This window comes from Ranitomeya variabilis, chromosome 4 (genome assembly GCF_051348905.1).
Source record: "Ranitomeya variabilis isolate aRanVar5 chromosome 4, aRanVar5.hap1, whole genome shotgun sequence".
Classification (NCBI taxonomy): Eukaryota; Metazoa; Chordata; class Amphibia; order Anura; family Dendrobatidae; genus Ranitomeya; species Ranitomeya variabilis.
This window is the reverse complement of record NC_135235.1, coordinates 385,175,873-385,194,238: the sequence shown is the minus strand read 5'-3', so window position 1 is coordinate 385,194,238 and position 18,366 is coordinate 385,175,873. Positions and strand designations below refer to the sequence as shown.

Here is an 18,366-nt window from a genome sequence, read left to right as displayed (position 1 = left end):
ATTTTAGCATAAGCGGCGGGGAACAGAAGATAAGATGAGGACTGGACAGGTAACGGTGAGGAGCAGAGGGGCTGGAGAGTTGAGCAAAAGAGTGAGTATAAAGATTTTTATATTTTTTAACCTTTTGATGGCCCTTCATGATCCAAAAAAAAGGCAGCCAGTGGCCGTCATATTGCTGAATCTGTGCGGAAGCAAATGTCAAAATCCTCATTTTGGTGAATGCAGATTTTTTTGTAAAATTTGAGTAGAATTCAATTTGACTCAAATTTATTTGCTCATTTCTACTGTCAATGCTTCTTCTTATGTGTAAAGGTACCTTCACACTAAACGATTTACCAACGATCACGACCAGCGATACGACCTGGCCGTGATCGTTGGTAAGTCGTTGTGTGGTCGCTGGGGAGCTGTCACACAGACAGCTCTCCAGCGACCAACGATGCCGAGGTCCCCGGGTAACCAGGGTAAACATCGGGTTACTAAGCGCAGGGCCGCGCTTAGTAACCCGATGTTTACCCTGGTTACCATTGTAAAAGTAAAAAAAACAAACACTACATACTCACCTTCTGCTGTCTGTCACACGTCCCTTGGCGTCTGCTTCCTGCACTGACTGTGATTGCCGGCCGTAAGGCACACCACAGCGGTGACGTCACTGCTGTGCTCTGCTTTCACTTTACAGCCGGCGCTCACAGTCAGTGCGGGAAGCAGACGGCGAGGGACGTGTGACAGACATCAGAGGGTGAGTATGTACTGTTTGTTTTTTTTACTTTTACAATGGTAACCAGGGTAAACATTGGGTTACTAAGCACGGCCCTGCGCTTAGTAACCCGATATTTACCCTGGTTACCACTGTAAAACATCGCTGGCATCATTGCTTTGGCTGTCAAACACGACGATACACGCCGATCTGACGACCAAATAAAGTTCTGAACTTTCAGCAACGACCAGCGATATCACAGCAGGATCCTGATCGCTGCTGCCTGTCAAACACAACGATATCGCTAGCCAGGACGCTGCAATGTCACGGATCGCTAGCGATATCGTTTAGTGTGAAGGTACCTTTAGAAACAGAAGGTGCATTATTTTGCTTTGTCTGAAATAGCCTGTAATGGAGAAGCTTCTTATGTTATGGAGGGCCATGTTTGCTTACTGATTGAGTCGTATTTTTCTTATAAAACCTTGCCTTACACATTTTCAAAAATATACTAAGGATACTAATCCCAACATCTGTCTAAATCATAAAGCTATCTCATTAAAGAGTGTTTGTTAAAGCTCTTTAACCATAAATAATCTAAAAATGTGCACAGGTGCATGACTCCACCATCTATCTTCAGTGCCTTTGTTTCTCTAAGTTGGGTCTTGGATAAGGCTTCCATCATTTTGATGAACATCTTTTCCCTTCTGCCTCTTTTATCCATTTTTAATTGTTGAAAAAAAATGTAGGCTCTTATGAGTTGAAGCTTCCATCTTTGCATAGTTATCACTTCATTTTCTGCCACTTGATGTGTTTGGTGGATTTTAAAACCTTTTGTCTTTTTGACAAGGAAGCTACTGTAACTATCCAAGGACTATATTACTGAAATTATCAGAAAGTACATTATTGTGGATTACACCTCCCTTGTGTCATAGAATAAAACCATAAATTCATTCTATGATTATTTTCACCAGTCCCATATCTTCAAAAGCCATGGGAATCCATTCGGAAGGCCACAACTGCTGGTACTTTCCTTTTTAATCTATTAAAGTCTTTTGCTGATCTCCAAAGCCAAATCTGCAGCTCTTTGAGTAGCCAAAAGTCCTCCATCTTGCGTAGAAAGTCATTACCCTTCCCAAAGCCTAAACCTGGAGGAGCAGAAGAAGTGGCAAATTCAGGTGGGGGATTGTAGCCAAGTGAAGACATTACCCCAGCTATGCTAACAACTAGGCCCTGTAAACTGGTACAGAAGCGGCCCAAGCTCCTTCGTAGCTCAGTTCGCGCCACTTCACTATCGATGGATCGCAAATAGCAAAGTAAAACACTGTATGCTCGGTGGTTTTCTGCCAATCGCAGACTGTCATTCAGATTCCGCCACATGTGAAGGTCTACTGAAGCACTAGGAATCGTTTCTGGTCCTATAGCACGTGGAGGGTTAAAATCAGGATCGTTGAAAGGCGGGCCCAGGTAATTTAGCTGAAGAAAGAAGAAAAAAAACTGTATAAAATATATAAAACCAACATCACATGCTGAATTCTAATTGTGTACTTTTGAAAATTCTTAAAATACATCTTAAATCAGTTTTGATTTTTCTTTTTTTTCACTTACCTTGCCAACTAAAGTGGATATAAAAATTCTACACACCCATATTAACATGCCAAGTCCTGAATCAAGAAGAATCATTTCAGAACTTTTTTTTAACCTGTAAAGTCACCCATAATTGGGGATGTGGTTGTGTTCAAAATTAACCAATCACTTTTAAACTCATATTACATAGTAGTCAGTAAACAGCTACCATCATTGACAGTGATTTTTCATTAACGTCATATAAAGTTTAACTGTTCCAGTAGGATTTTCCTGACATTTTTGTTGTTGCGTTTTATAGCAAAATTACAGCTTACAAAACAGCAAAGGGATCTCATTGTTGAAAGTTATGTCAGGAGAAGGGTACAAAAAAAATTCCAAGGCATTAGAAGTGCCTTAAATTTGGCACAACAACAACATTAAATAATAACAATGGATGTTCCTAAAAATGCATGAAAACTGAAAAGACAAGAATTTTTCCAGGGTGCTGCAAAGAAGCATAGAGAAACATTACAGGAGCTGCAGGAATATCTGGCAAGTACTGGTTGTGCAATGAATGTGACAACAATCTCCCTTATTCTTCACATGTTTAACCAGTTGGGTAGGATAGTAGAACAGAAGACTTTTTTGTACAAAAAAAACCCATCCAAGTATATCTACATTTTGCCAAAATCTACAACAAGTCTTCAAATAAATGTGGAAAAAAGTGTTATGATCTGATGAGACAAAGATTGCAATTTTTGGCTATAAATTGGCATGTTTGGCGGAAAGCCAACAATGTGCATCAACAAACGAACACCATGCCCACACTAAAACATGGTGTAGGCAGCATTATGCTTTAGGGATGTTTTTCAGCAGCGAATTATAAACAGTTCCAAATATCAGTCAATATTGCAACAAAACCTTCAGGCCTCTGCTAAAAAGATGAAGATGAATTTCACCTTTCAGCACAACAATGAAAACCCTAGGTATACCTCCAGATCAACTAAAGAATGGCTTTGCCTGAAGATTAAAGATGAATCCAATTGAACCTCTGTTCTAGGGACCAGTGGGGGTTACAAAAGTGAAGGCTGCAGTAATCGTACATGTATCACCTATACTGTGCATCGTTAATACATTTGTCATAGGATAACAACTTTAAAATGGAACCTGAGAGCATATTTGACACCCATACCCCACCACCTCCACTACATAAGGGCTAATTAGAGCTTTCTTAACAAATCCAACTTTTCCAACAGTAAAACCTTGTTAGAAAAAGCATTATGAACACCTCCTATGCCACATTAGGTCCACCATACATAGCTGATGCCAGGGGTATCAGATATTCAATCCTAGATAGGAGGGTTTGCCACTAAAATAGCAGGACATTTGCCCATCAAAGGAAGATCTGATGGCACTTGGAGATTATTTTCCATTTGGTGAGGTAGTTGCCCAAGGTAATTTTTCTGCAGTGTGTGGCATAACTCATGGCAAACATGGAGATGTTTAGAAGGATCTCCATATTCCATACATAATGCTGACAGCGCTTTAGGTGGATCAAAACTGTTGATAGGTTCTTATTGCTAGGTACCATGTTCTGCTGAGCTGGTGTTAGATCTGATACTATCTCCGAGAGAATGGCAGCCATGTTCCGCATATATACATTGCTATTAATCTGGAAGGTACAACATGTCTTGTTCTGTCTGCTTATGTAACATACTGCTGTTGGCTTGTTTATTTGCGTGTTATATAAGTAGTTGGCAATGTATATATCACTCTGAGCCACTAATTCCCCAATCAGGCCTCAGGGGAGTCATGGTCCGATGCAAAGGAGGAGAGGAAAATGAGTAGGAGCACAGGAGGGGAAGCGACCTTGAAGATATAATTATTTGTGAATGTGTGTGTATATGCAGAAGTAAGTGTTTATATCAGCATGTGAATAGATACATGGATCCAATGACACCTTGTGCCTACCTTGTATATACATAACGGCTGATTGTTGCCTCGGGGGAGTGTGTAGCTGTGTAAGGGTATCTATGTGTACACACAAAGTGTATGTAGATCTACACAATTAGCATTCATGTTTATGCATTCACATTCCTGAAACACATAAACTCCAGGATCAGTCTCATCACGCAGACCGCACTGATACACCGGGAGTACAAATAGGAGTCTTGTGCTGGCAAACTCACTTGTGGTTTCAGGAGAACATCAAGGCTCTTCTAGGCCTCAGGCATGGTACCATTTATGGGCCCCAACATTTGCTTTCCATTCTGAGACTAACTTGTAAGCAACATCTGACAACAGGTCTTAAAATAGGTCCATGATCCAAAACAAAACTACATTTATGTCAAAGCTCCAGTGTATTTTTAAGATTTAGGCTACGTTCACACGATCCGGATTTTGATCCGGATCCGTAGCGGATTTTCAGCTGCGGATCCGGATCAGTTTTCCATGTTGGTTACAGTACAATGTAACCCAATGGAAAACCAAAACCGCTGTGCTAACGATCCGTTTTTCCGCTGGAAAATCCGCGCGGATTTTCCAGCGGAAAAAAGAAGTAGCATGTCAATTCTTTCAGCGGATTCCGCACCGGTTTTCCAGCAGCTCCAATAGGAAACTGCTATTGGAAACCCGCAGTGGAAAACGCTGAAGAAAAAGGATCAGAAAACGCAGCTCAAATTCACTGCGGAATTTAGCTGCCGTTTGCCAAAAACGGGCAGGAAAAAAAAAGGATGGAAATCCTGATCGTGTGAACGTAGCCTTTCTGTTTTACTCAGGTTTCGGCAAACCCCTGTAGATTTCAGATAACGGGGGATTATGACACAAGAAGTCATTTGTTATTGTAATGGGTATTAGGAGGGATAGAAGTATCAGATTAAAATTTGAAGTAGAACTTCAAAAACTATTTCTCCTTTTATGATGGAACATAATTTCAATGGAAGAGCTCTTTTGAGTATGCATTATGTGTTTGGACAATTTTTACTCCCTTAAGCCTCTGGTATCATAGTCCTGGGACGGAGACTCAATGTCCTTCCAAGGTGAGAGGCATGGCTAAAGGTAGTTACTGTCTGCAATGCAACCATTATTGCATCATACAACTGTCTATCTTTTACCTTTAATCTCCAAGCAATGTCCAAAAAATATCAAGTTCAATGGCACTTCACATCATTAACAAATATTTCTACCTCTCCCTACTATTACTAAAAAAAAGTCATAACTACGTAATAAAATGGTTGTTGCTTCAGTCCATTACTGCAAGTTTAGAGTTCTCCATTAAGTTTTTATTGTGGAAATTACATGGATGGATGTAGTATTATGGTCAATAGCTTTATGACAATGTTATAGGTTAAATTGATCCCAAATCAGGATCTACAACAGTGGTGCCCAAACTGTTTAACCTTGAGAACAACATTGAACTCTGAAAAAAGTTTGTGAATGACATCTAGATTTGCACACTTGCTGTCATGTGCTGTCTAAATTTCTGTGCTTCTCTCAAAATTATTTTATTGAGAGAAGTCGGGTAAGACTACAAGGGAGTCATGACAATGTGCACCCCTTAGACTGTCACGATTCAGCAGTCTGTCGTCACATACAATGACAGCAAACTTTTCTTCTAAGACCAGACAACCCTTATAAGGCCTCATTCAGATGTTCAGTTTTCTCACATATGAGAAAAATGGACCAATTGTTTTGATCAGACTTTGATCAGTGTTTGATCGGAGTGTGGTCCGAGTGTTACCAGATTTTCTTATAAATGGAGAAAGAAAGAAAAAAGTCTCCCCACCTCTTCTAATTTCCTGACAGTCTGTAAAAATCCAAGTGGGGGATGATTGTAAATACTGAACGGAGCTGCACTGTCTATCTCCATTCAATGTTTAATGGCCACCGGTGGGTACTACAGGTCAACTCCTGTTTTCTGTACAAGGCCCTTATTAATGAGAAGAGTTGTAATTGTAAGGTTATGTTCCCACAAAGAGTTTTTGGTGAGTTTTGTTAAGCTGCATATTTTTTTAAAAAATGCAAGTGACCTATTTTACTTAATGGGTGCATAAATATTGCAGAAAATCTGCAACTGCAAAAACTCACCAAAAGCTCATGATTGGAAAATAGCCTTGGTGTCACCATTTTGAGATAAATATAACATGCTTATAAATATTTAGGAACTCTTTAAATGGAATAGAAACATAGTGTAGAAAAAAATAGCAATTCTGTCACTGAGTATCTACATTTTTTTCACAGGTTGGCACAAATAGTGCTTTAACTGTATTCTGTTTGTCAGTACCATTGTGTTGATATGAAATTTATGTAGTCTTATTTACGGTATGTTTTATTATTTTTGTACATTGAATAATTTAAAAAATCTGTAAAATCAAATTTTTTTAGTTTTCCATCAAAGGAGGTATTTGAGGGCCACTTTTTTGCAGGACGAGCTGTAGGTTTCATTATTACCACCTTGTGGTACATACAGCATTTTAATAAGTTATTTTCAATTTTGGGGGATATGGTAAAAATAACAGCTATTTAGAGTTTTATTTCAGTGTTCACCATGTGCTATCATTCACATGAAGTGTTGACGTTTTTTATTTGTTATCAGTTTTGTACAAAAATAATTTTAAAAAAATCCTGTTTTTGTTTGCCATATCCTGAGGCCCATAAGATTTTTTTCTTCCAAAGGCAAAGCTGTGTGAGGAGTTGTAGTTATACTGATGCCAGTTTGGATTCAACTTGACTTCATTTTTTTTTATAATTTTTCCTTGCAGAATAACTAAATAACTAGCTTTACAGCATAATAATTATGAATGCTTTGATTCTAATGACTTTTTATTCCATTTTTGTAAGTTGGGATAAGCAAATGCAGCAATTCTGGTATTGTTTTTATGATGTTCACGGTGCAGGATGAATAATTATTTCTTTCCTAAAATCATTCTATAAAACTATGTGCAATCTTTTTTTGTTTTTCTCCATATGTCCTATTTTCTGTTGTTAAAGGAAACCTTTCACGTCATTTCAAGCATCTATACCTTCCCTAGTGCTTTGTTAGTGATGCAACACTTTTTTTTTCTTCATTAAAAACGGCACTGTAATGATGTCCAAAAAGCACTTGACCGTGTATGGCCAATATGGCTACTTATTACCCATAACATCCACCACCCACTAACCCGTGCACACAAAACATCATACTTTAAATAAAAACAAGACACAATAATTCTTTTTCGATAATTTTGGCCACAGCGGCCAGTTTATTAACAAAACAACAACAAACATTTACTGTAAGCATTAATATGCATTTATGCAAAATTCGAGGGGAGGGTTCTTGGAGCCCACCGGGAAAAAATTCTGGCTTAAAATATTTTGGCAAACCCAAAAAGAACTTAAACACCTCAATTTACCCTCAGCCGTACCACCAGCTCGAGGGCACCATAAATCCCACCAGCTCCCAGGGTAAAAACCCCGTCCAGAGCCCATAACCAAAATGCCAGATCAACAAACACCATTTTAACTGTCCGGAATTTTACTTAAAAATTCCTTCCCAGCTGAATCAGCATCAACTCCAAGAACCCCACCCCCTGCCAAAACACTCACAGCCCTGAACACCTCAGGCTTGTGAGTGCCCCAACGCCACCACTGCTCTCTCAATTCCTTCTTGTATTGAAAGGGCCCACAAGTCAATGCCAATCTCATTCAAGTGAACCCCGTCTTCCCGCCAAAAATTACCAACACCCGATTCCAACTCAAAATGCCTAACACTTATACCCCCGTTCCTGGATACAAACTTAGCAACTGCCCTGTTCAACTTCACCCTAGCCCTATTTATCCCTTTAAATGATCATGCGAACTTCCACTTCTGTCGAGGAACAATATCCGACCAGACCGTTAACATCCCTGGGAATGATGTCCACAACCGGAGAAAGTCAAAACGAATGTCCCTTATCAATTCTCTAACTGGTTTGGAGCCTAAATCGTTCCCCCCCAAATGAACCACCGAGATATTGGGTGTTCTGCCCAAACGAGAAGCTCGTGAAAAATAAGAAATCGCCCTGCTCCAAACCATTCCCCGAAAACCGAGCCACCGAACAACAACCTGCTCCCTACTAAAACCTAACTGCCTACCGTCTGCCTGGCATCTGCCCGGAGCGCCCCCAATAGACAAATGAATGTCTGAAAATCCAGGCCAGGTATGGGTCCCGACCTGAAATATATAACAACAGTAATCGTTAAATAACGACCCAACATACAACAAAGCTACCGCAATTAATGCCGTACATAAGACAAATAACGGCCCGAGCTCCAGCGTCCGATGCGCTTGATCACTTCTGACCCCAGGCCGAGGCTATCGGCCGTTGACGCTGCCCCGATCCTGAATGAATGCGACCCAAACGCATCCAGCGAAAAACCCAACTCCCTTAAACCTTTATGAAGAATCGCAATAAACTGAAAACGAGACAGAAAAGCCCCATCCTGATGGCACAACAATGGACCCGCTCGACTGGACCACAGACTCCAATATGCCTTTAAACACTGTTCGGGGCACATCAACGACCCAGCAACTCTGCCCAACACTACCCGTTTTCCCGCACCAGCCTGATCCATCTTAGAATGCCGGATCCAAAAACAGTGCCGCCAATCCAAAAGTCGACGTCCTGTGCCAATAAGCCACCCGCACTAACTCTGCTACGAGACACCAATTCACCTATTCGTAGAGCCCCGAAAAAGCCAAACGAAACAATACCGTTTCAAAATGAGAGCAGCAAATACCATCCAATATTCTGCCTAAACGTTCAAGCACACTGAACGATATAGGCCGGCGCCCATCGATGCTCCTATTACCTCTCCAAAAACCTTTTAGCGCTTGCCTCACCAAAAAATTCTTTGTCAAATCCGCCGAACCCTCCAGATTGAAACCAAAAGCTAGACCGGCCACAAATTTGTTCACCTTAGAAATAGACCAACCTAAATCTGCCGCCCTGCCGACCAAACACAAAACAGCCAACAACTTGTCTTCCTCCGACCCCAACGTACCCCACTGTAACACCAAACTCTGCCAAATATTCCATGATGCTTCATATGACGCCCAGGTCTGACTCGTAACTGAGGCCCGAATTAACCGTCCCGCTCCTCCGCAAGAATTAGCCACAAGTGTGAAGGGCATACTGCTCCTGATGCTTCCGCTTCTGGTGCCAGCTCCCGGAAACGCTCCCACTGTAAACGAGATAAGGCATCTGCTATAGAACTTTGCACGCCAAGTACATGCACCACTGAAATCTATGCATTGATCTCCAGACATTGTAAAACAAGTTCTCTCACCAATTTTATCACTCTGACAGAGTGTTGATCACTGACACCACACTCATATTGTCGCAATGAAACCTAACTCTGTGATTCGCAAACACCTCACCCCAAATTAAAACTGCCACCACAATGGGAAATAATTCAAACAAAGCAAGATTTTTTGTGAGACCCTTCTTATGCCACCAGTCAGGCCACGTTCCGACGCTCCACCGCCCTGCACAATAGGCCCCGTAACCAACGCTGCCTGCTGCGTCCGTGTAAATCTCACAATCAAAGTTATTCATCATCTGCTGTTGTATCAGAGAGCGACCATTGTACTGCACCAAAAAACGCTGCCACACCAACAAATCATCCTTATGCTCTTGTCGCAATCGAATAAAATAGTGCGCAGACTGCACCCCCGCCATCGCACTGGACAACCTTCAGCAAAAAATTCGACCCATGGGCATGATCCTACACGCAAAATTCAAGCGGCCGAGCAAAGACTGCAACTCTTTCAAAGTCACCTTTTTAAGCCTGACAACCTCCTGTTTTAGGGACAACACTTTATCCTCTGGCAACCGACATTCCATTTTCTCCGAGTTTATCAGTATTCCCAGAAAACTTAAAACAGTGCAAGGGCCCTCAGTTTTTTCCTTAGCCAAGGGTACACCAAAAAGCCCCGCCACCCATTCCATGGTGGCCAAAATATTTCTACACACACTAGAATCTGGAGGACCTATAAACAAAAAATCATCCAAGTAATGAATGACGGACGGGACACCAGCCACATCCCTGACCACCCATTCTAAAAAGGTACTGAACGTCTCGAACAAGGAACATGAAATGGCACAACCCATCGGCAAACATCTATCTAAATAATAACCACCATTCCAAAAACATCCCAACATCGGAATACTGTCCGGGTGAATCGGAAGTAATCTAAAAGCCAAGTAGTGAAAAATAATTTGAACCACTGCGCTACCCAAGAAAAGAGCAACAAAAACTTACTTACTCGTTAAGAAGTCAGTTTTTGTATATGAGAGCCACTTGTTCCTTTAGTAGAGAGGTTGAACCTGATTGTAGTAAGTTACTGCAGGGATATCATAAAGTCAGTGAAAATGATGTTGACAGAATAGTACAGATGGGTAATCGTGAATATTGTATATATACACTTACTTTTTGTGTGAAGCTGTTATGTGCTACACTGTAAGGTGTTCCTATGTGGATTCTGATATTAATCCTTCCACAGGTTTAGGAAATAATTTGCTTGTGTTAAGCTCTGACGGCTGCACCTGGAGTGCTTGCTTGCCGCAGTCTGGTGAACCGATACATATACTTGCTGGAGTAAGCGCTGATTCTGATGTACCTGTATTGTTAGTAGCGCTGATTCCGTCCGGCAATTGGTGGTGCGGGCAGTACCAGGGGTTTCCTGAAGAGTAGCGTACTGACGAGAGCGCAGGAGCATGGGAGAACACCAGCGCCTCGCGTGCCCCGGCCGGAAGCAACGCTGAGGACGCGGTGATGAATTGGGGGCTGAGCTGATGTGACGTCACACAGAGTAAGGACGGGAGCGTGGTGGAGACAAGCTGCCTACGCGTTTCGAGGGTTAGCTTCCCTCTTCGTCAGGGCTATGTCTCCACTATGGGAATCCGTCCTTAATAGTCGCCTGATTGCCAGTTAAGCGCCCTTTGGAACCCCTGATTGATAATTGGCACCATAATTAGAGCCAATTGCTCACATTTAGTGATCCCTGGTTATCAATTAGCATAATAGTTTGAATTAAATTGCCGAATGGTGGATTATTGCATCTATTGCTGTCAATTCAGAGCTATACGATAAAATGGTGAAAGGAACTTGGAGCTCTGTATAATAAAAACGATAAATACTCCTACATGTACCATTAGATATTTTAGTAGATAATAAAAAAACCTTTTATTGATTTATAGATTAAAAACTGCTACGCTTGGAGTAATATGAATTAAATGTAAGTTAAAATTAATTTTTTAATTTTAAAATAGTAAAAACAAACCAGAAATATATATAAATATAATATAATAAAAAAATAGAGAATAGAAATAACCGAATATCCCATCTATGCAATTCCCTATATTTATTAAAGCCTAAAGGGATTAGCAAGATTTAAAAAGGATAAAAATAGTATTTTGTAGTCATAACGATAATAGTGTAAATGGTAGATAAAACGAAATTCTAATGTTTGACTAAAAATGTATAATAGTAATAATCTCCAAACACACATCCTGCTTACATATCTCCGCTAGTGTGTGTAATAAGGTTATAAGGAGGGTGGGGGGGACGTTTTAAAAGGCATATAGTTCTATTTCTTGATTTAAGCCAGTCGGAGCCAGACTGTCTAAGGTGAATATCCACCTGGACTCCACCCGGGACATGGCTTTGATATAGTCCCCCCCTCGAGAATTGTGTGGATCCACTTGGATACCCTTTTGGGGTATCCATGTGGTTCCACGCAATTCTCGAGGGGGGAAGTTCCACAGATGGAGTGATTATGTTGTTCCAAATAATGTCGGGATAATGGATGTCCTATGAACCCCTTACTAATGTTATTAAGGTGTTCATTAATCCTATCCATCAATCTTCTTTTTGTACGGCCTACATAGATCTTTCCACACGGACATTTTAGTATATAAATGACCCCTGTGGTTTGACAAGTAATATAATCATGGATGGGATATTCATTCACTTCATTGGCATCCTTGAAGCTGGTGCGAATCTCTTTTTTACTAGACACTCGTCTACAGCATGTGCATTTGCCACATGGCATGAAACCTTGTAGTTTCACTTTGGGATCAGTAAGGCTACGTTCACACTAGCGTTGTGCGCCGTTGCGTCGGCGACGCAACGCACAACGCATGCAAAAACGCGTCAAAACGCACGCAAAAACGCTGCGTTTTGCGACGCATGCGTCGGTTTTTGCCGAAAATCGGACGCAAGAAAAATGCAACTTGTTGCGTTTTCTTGGTCCGACGCTTGCGGCAAAAAAGACGCATGTGTCGCACAACGCAACAAAAAAAAACGCATGCGTCCCCCATGTTAAGTATAGGGGCGCATGACGCATGCGTCGCCGCTGCGTCGCCGACGCAAACCCGACGCACATTAGCTTAACGCTAATGTGAACGTAGCCTAACATATGTCTGTTTTTTGTTATTAGGATTTTTTGTGGGATGGGATATTCGGTTATTTCTATTCTCTATTTTTTTATTATATTATATTTATATATATTTCTGGTTTGTTTTTACTATTTTAAAACTAAAAAATTAATTTTAACTTACATTTAATTCATATTACTCCAAGCGTAGCAGTTTTTAATCTATAAATCAATAAAAGGTTTTTTTATTATCTACTAAAATATCTAATGGTACATGTAGGAGTATTTATCGTTTTTATTATACAGAGCTCCAAGTTCCTTTCACCATTTTATCGTATAGCTCTGAATTGACAGCAATAGATGCAATAATCCACCATTCGGCAATTTTAGTTCAAACTATTATGCTAATTGATAACCAGGGATCACTAAATGTGAGCAATTGGCTCTAATTATGGTGCCAATTATCAATCAGGGGTTCCAAAGGGCGATTAACTGGCAATCAGGCGACTACTTAAGGACGGATTCCCATAGTGGAGACATAGCCCTGACGAAGAGGGAAGCTAACCCTCGAAACGCGTAGGCAGCTTGTCTCCACCATGCTCCCGTCCTTACTCTGTGTGACGTCACATCAGCTCCGCCCCCAATTCATCACCGCATCCTCAGCGTTGCTTCCTGCCGGGGCACGCGAGGCGCTGGTGTTCTCCCGCGCTCCTGCGCTCTCGCCAGTACGCGTCTCTTCAGGAAACCCCTGGCACTGCCCGCACCACCAATTGCCGGACGTAATCAGCGCTGCTAACAATACAGGTACATCAGAATCAGCGCTTACTCCAGCAAGTATATGTATCGGTTCACCAGACTGCGGCAAGCAAGCACTCCAGGTGCAGCCGTCAGAGCTTAACACAAGCAAATTATTTCCTAAACCTGTGGAAGGATTAATATCAGAATCCACATAGGAACACCTTACAGTGTAGCACATAACAGCTTCACACAAAAAGTAAGTGTATATATACAATATTCACGATTACCCATCTGTACTATTCTGTCAACATCATTTTCACTGACTTTATGATATCCCTGCAGTAACTTACTACAATCAGGTTCAACCTCTCTACTAAAGGAACAAGTGGCTCTCATATACAAAAACTGACTTCTTAACGAGTAAGTAAGTTTTTGTTGCTTTTTTCTTGGGTAGCGCAGTTCAAATTATTTTTCACTACTTGGTTGTTCTTTTTAACAGGGTTGGCACAGAACCTGTTGCAACCACTTGCAGCTCCCGCAGCACTCCACTCTACCCTTTCAGGTGAATAGGCGCCAGTGTACATATTCTGTATTAATCTAAAAGCCGATTCAACATCCGTCTTTGCCAACAAAGCTCCCGTGCCGTAACTGCGCACCCAGTGCACCGCCATGTCGAATGACGTATAGACCACAGAACATAACTCTTGGGAAATGCCGTCACTAACAGACAATCCCTTCGGGTACGACAAATGCTGAATTAAACAAAATTTATTCGGTTCCTTTTTTGGGACCACCCCCAGCGGGGAAACAATCATCCTTTCAACAGGTAAACACAAAAACCGGACCAGACATTCTCCCTAATTCCACCTCCCTTTTTCAACTTGTCACTGACTACAGCTGCATTTAACGCAGCCGACCTCAAATTCTTAACCAAAAATGGAACCACGTAGTTAGCGGCGGGGGGGGGGGGGGGGGTGTTATGAAAACCTTCGGCAAAACCCCTACTAATGACTCCAGCCTTCTCCTGATCAGGGTACCTACTTAGAAAGGGGGCCATCTTTTGAAGCCTCATCGGCATCTCCCCCTTGACCGGCACCCACTGCCGGCTTCCCTCTTGCTTTCTTAAAACATTTGGAGGCCCCATGTGAACTTCCATTGCAGTGGGAGCACACGTGCTTAAACTTGCAGGTATTCCCATATTTGCACTGGCCCTCGTTGAATTGCCAGCACGTTCCTGACTTCTCCTTTGCTCCCTGTGACCCCTGACCACTACTCCCATGGCCTGCCTGCTGGGTGCCGCTGTCTCCGCCCCCGTGAAAGGACTGCCCGTACCTGACTGGTGCCATTACTTTTAACCAAAGTCCGATGTCTTTTTGGTCTGACCGCCTTCCTCTGCCTAAACTGTTCATCATAGCGCATCCAGGCCTGCCCACCATAGGTACGGTGTGCTTCACCAATCGCATCAAGATAACAAAATAAACCAAAACAATTCTCTGGCGACTTCTCCCCTATTACACTCGCTAAGATTGCAAATGCTTGTAACCAATTGACAAACGTCTGCGGAATCAGCCTCCACCTCCTCTTTTCTTCATCCTCCTTCTTACTATCATCTTTTTTCCCTTTATCCAGATTGAACTTCTCCAAGGGAAGCAGGGAAAAAATCTCTACATATTCATCCCGCCAAATCTTTTCTTTAACCTCCTTCTTTAAATGTGCCCCTAACGGCCCTTCAAAGCATACATATACCTCACCCTTAGCCCTATCATCCAACTTCAATGCGTCCACTTTATCCTTTTCCGTTTGCACGGATATGGATACTCTGGACGATGATGGCGACTGCCCGCTCCCCACTGATCTAAATGGTTCAGGCACCAATTGTGACCCAAACCCCAACCTCTGGAGCCATGCCCCCACAGGTGATGCCGCCGCCCTGCTCGCCACCCCACTGTCCAATCTACTCAAAAGTTGTGACACTCTAAGTAAAACATCACGCAACCCAGGCTCAACCGACCCACTCAAACCCCCTAACTCCATCGCCATCCCGCTGAACGCCTGCGTACCTCTAAACTCTGTGGACCCAACCCCCCTAGGCAACATACTAGACATAGATTCACACTCACCGAGCTGCGCAGGTGCTGTGTCCCTGCCAGCCGTACGTCCTGAATCTAGATGGTCCCTGTCGCCATCTCGCTCGTTGTAAAAAACCAAGTCTTCAGCGCGGCTGCGCTGCTCCCGGCCCGCGCCCCTGGACTCCTCGTCACCAGGGGGGAACGGAGCGTCTGCTACGCTTCACACCACCAACCTCATCCTGGATCTGGACCGTGCCTGCTCCCCCGATCGTCCATTCTTGTCAGGCTACCGACCTTTGGGCCTGCCAGGCAGTGTGTCCCCACTGCCTGCTGCACCTCCCATCCTTTGCTGGTTGTCAGGGCCCTGCTGCCGACTCATCCCCCACAGCACTGCACCCGCTGACATCCTTTGGCGCGCACTTCTGGTAGCAAGCCTGGGGCCTCGCTAACGGGACCCACCGCACTGCTGCCATCCTGGGCAGTGCCCGACGCTCCAGGCCTGTGCAGCGCCCCAGAGTCCTGGTCGTTGCAGTAACGTCGCTCTGCCACTAGGGGAGTGATGTTACGTCTGATTGCACTAAAGGAGTTCACCTGACCAGGTAACACCCACTACACTTCACACTCCGGCCACCAGGGGGAGTGGTTCTATCTAGTAGGCCACTCCTCACACTCTGGTAAAACTGGGGGTTGGACAGGAAGACAGGGAGAAGTAACTGGGAAGAGCTAGAGAGAGGACCTGTCAGGGATGGGATCCTGACAGATTCCTAAGAAAGGACAAAAAGTGAGAAAACAGGAATACAGCAAAGAGGCAATAGGACCAGAAGGAGTCGTGCTGTAAGATCGAGGCAACATCCTTCTGAGGCGCAAACAGTCGGTGGCCGGAACGCTGAGCAAGTAAGAGACTCTAAGCATTACTCCAAACCACGGCAGGATAGCCAATTATAGGTTGGCTGTCTCACCTAAATCACCTAAGCAGACAATGGAGGCAACTGTGGGAGAGGGGCGACTCTAGGGTCCCGGAAGAACTCCAGGCCTACCCCGTCATACGGGTGCGTCCTACCATATCATCTGGGGGACGGAGAGAACGAACATCAGAGACAGACAGAATCAGTTGTGAGGACTATCCCGGGGTGCTCAGCAGGGAAGGACTACAACACACAGGCGCTAGAAGGTAGACACTGATTCCCACCTGTTAAGGGAACTCCTGATGTGCCTTCGGACCGGCCGGTCTCAGACAGCCCTGTTAACAGTGCTCTGGATTGAATACCTCGAGACTTTCAGTAAAGAGGTAAAGTGACTGCAACCTGGTGTCCTCGTTATTCACCGCGACCTGCACCACACCAAAACATCATCGCATTCTCAACTTTCACTGGACGCCCCTCAGCAGGGTCACGGACCGGGTCTAGCCACCGTTACAACCCCAGAACCGAGACACAGAGGCCCAGTACCGGGTGCCCCTTGGCCCTGCGGCAGTGGGGGCGCTCCAACTTGGCGTCACGAACAGGATCTACTTAAGCCTGAAGAATCAGGTCATGTGTGCCTTGGAACTGTGATTTATTGTGCTTGGACTGTGACTTATTGCAAAGACTGTGCATTGCTAATTGCCGCCAAGAGTTCCCGCCACAATTCGCCATTGCCGCGCACGGAGGGAGGAGCCTTGGCTTCGTGGGTGGAACGAGAAAGCGCGGTAAAGTGCAAACTCCGGAAGAGGAACTCCGACCCCCAGCAGGTTAGTGAGAGGAAGGGACAGCCATGTCCGACTCGGGAGGAGCGGAGGTGGCGGTCGCAGCCATGGACACAGGGGCAGCTCCGGTCCCCGCAGCGGACGTAGCCGCGGCCCTAATACCACCACCGGTTGCCGCAGAACCCGCTGCCCCCATCAGCCAGTCGGACACTGCCGCTACCACAAAGGCCATAATGCACTTCTCTATGCCGTACCTGCCCGGAGCGGCCTGGCTCCCACGATACTCCAGGGAGTCGCATACGTTCACTGACTTTAAAGAAGGGATCTGCAGCCTGCTTGAGTTCTATCCCCTGACAGAGCCTCAGAAGGTTCAAATGATAATCGGCCAACTCTTTGGGGCGGCTCTGAGAGAAGTGAAGCCCTGGCCCGCCGCAGATAAGGGAACGGCACAGCAGGTTTTTGCAAAGCTTAAAGCCACCTTCGATACCCGTTCTGCTACAGAAATTAAACTGACTTTCTATGGATGCAAACAGAGACCGCAGGATAGCTTACGGGACTATGCCCTTAATCTCCAGGAGGCGCTGCGGGCCATTAAGCAGAGTGACCCCGGCAGCATGCAAGATGAGGATAAACTCCTGAAAGAGCGGTTCATTGAGGGGCTCCTGTGCAGTCACCAAAGGGGCCAATTACACTTCTTGGCCATGCAGAATCCAGACTTGACTTTTGCGCAATTCAAGGATAAAGCTATCCAGGCGCTGCAGGAGCGGCAGCCCAGCCGTGCAATACCACCCAGGCGTCCCGCTCTCATATACCACCAGGAGGTGGCGCCGGATGCCCCAGTCGCCGCCGAGGCCGACGCCCAGAGTCTAGAGGACGACTCCCCTGCAGGACTCCGCCTCCAGATGCAGGAGCTGACCAAGAGCGTTGCTGCCCTAGCCCGGACGGTGCAGTCCCTACAGGAGGCCCCCAAGGAGAAGATCCAGCTGGCCTCCAGACCAGAAGATGTCCCCTGGATGCGACAGAGGAGGACTCCGCCGACCAGAGGCCGGGACGACGATCGCTTCCATCGGGACGGACGACCCATCTGCCGCCGCTGTCACCAGGTGGGCCACCTGGCAAGGTACTGTCCTTTAAACGAGCAACCCCTGGGGCAAAGGGCCAACCCCCAGGAGTAGGACGATCAGGCCCGCAGCATTGGAGAGCCAAATACGTTGGAGGGCGA

General features: G+C 44.5%; 1 protein-coding gene across 1 annotated transcript in view; it reads right to left on the bottom strand.

Moving 5' to 3' along the window:
• Positions 1–750: 750 nt before the first annotated feature.
• The window catches only part of CLCF1 (cardiotrophin like cytokine factor 1), a 120,131-nt gene continuing 102,515 nt past the window's right edge, over positions 751–18,366 (bottom strand). The window contains exon 3 of the mRNA XM_077250838.1: positions 751–2,167. Coding sequence (XP_077106953.1) covers positions 1,676–2,167 — 492 coding nt within the window. The 3' untranslated portion in view covers positions 751–1,675. The remainder of the gene's footprint in view (positions 2,168–18,366) is intronic.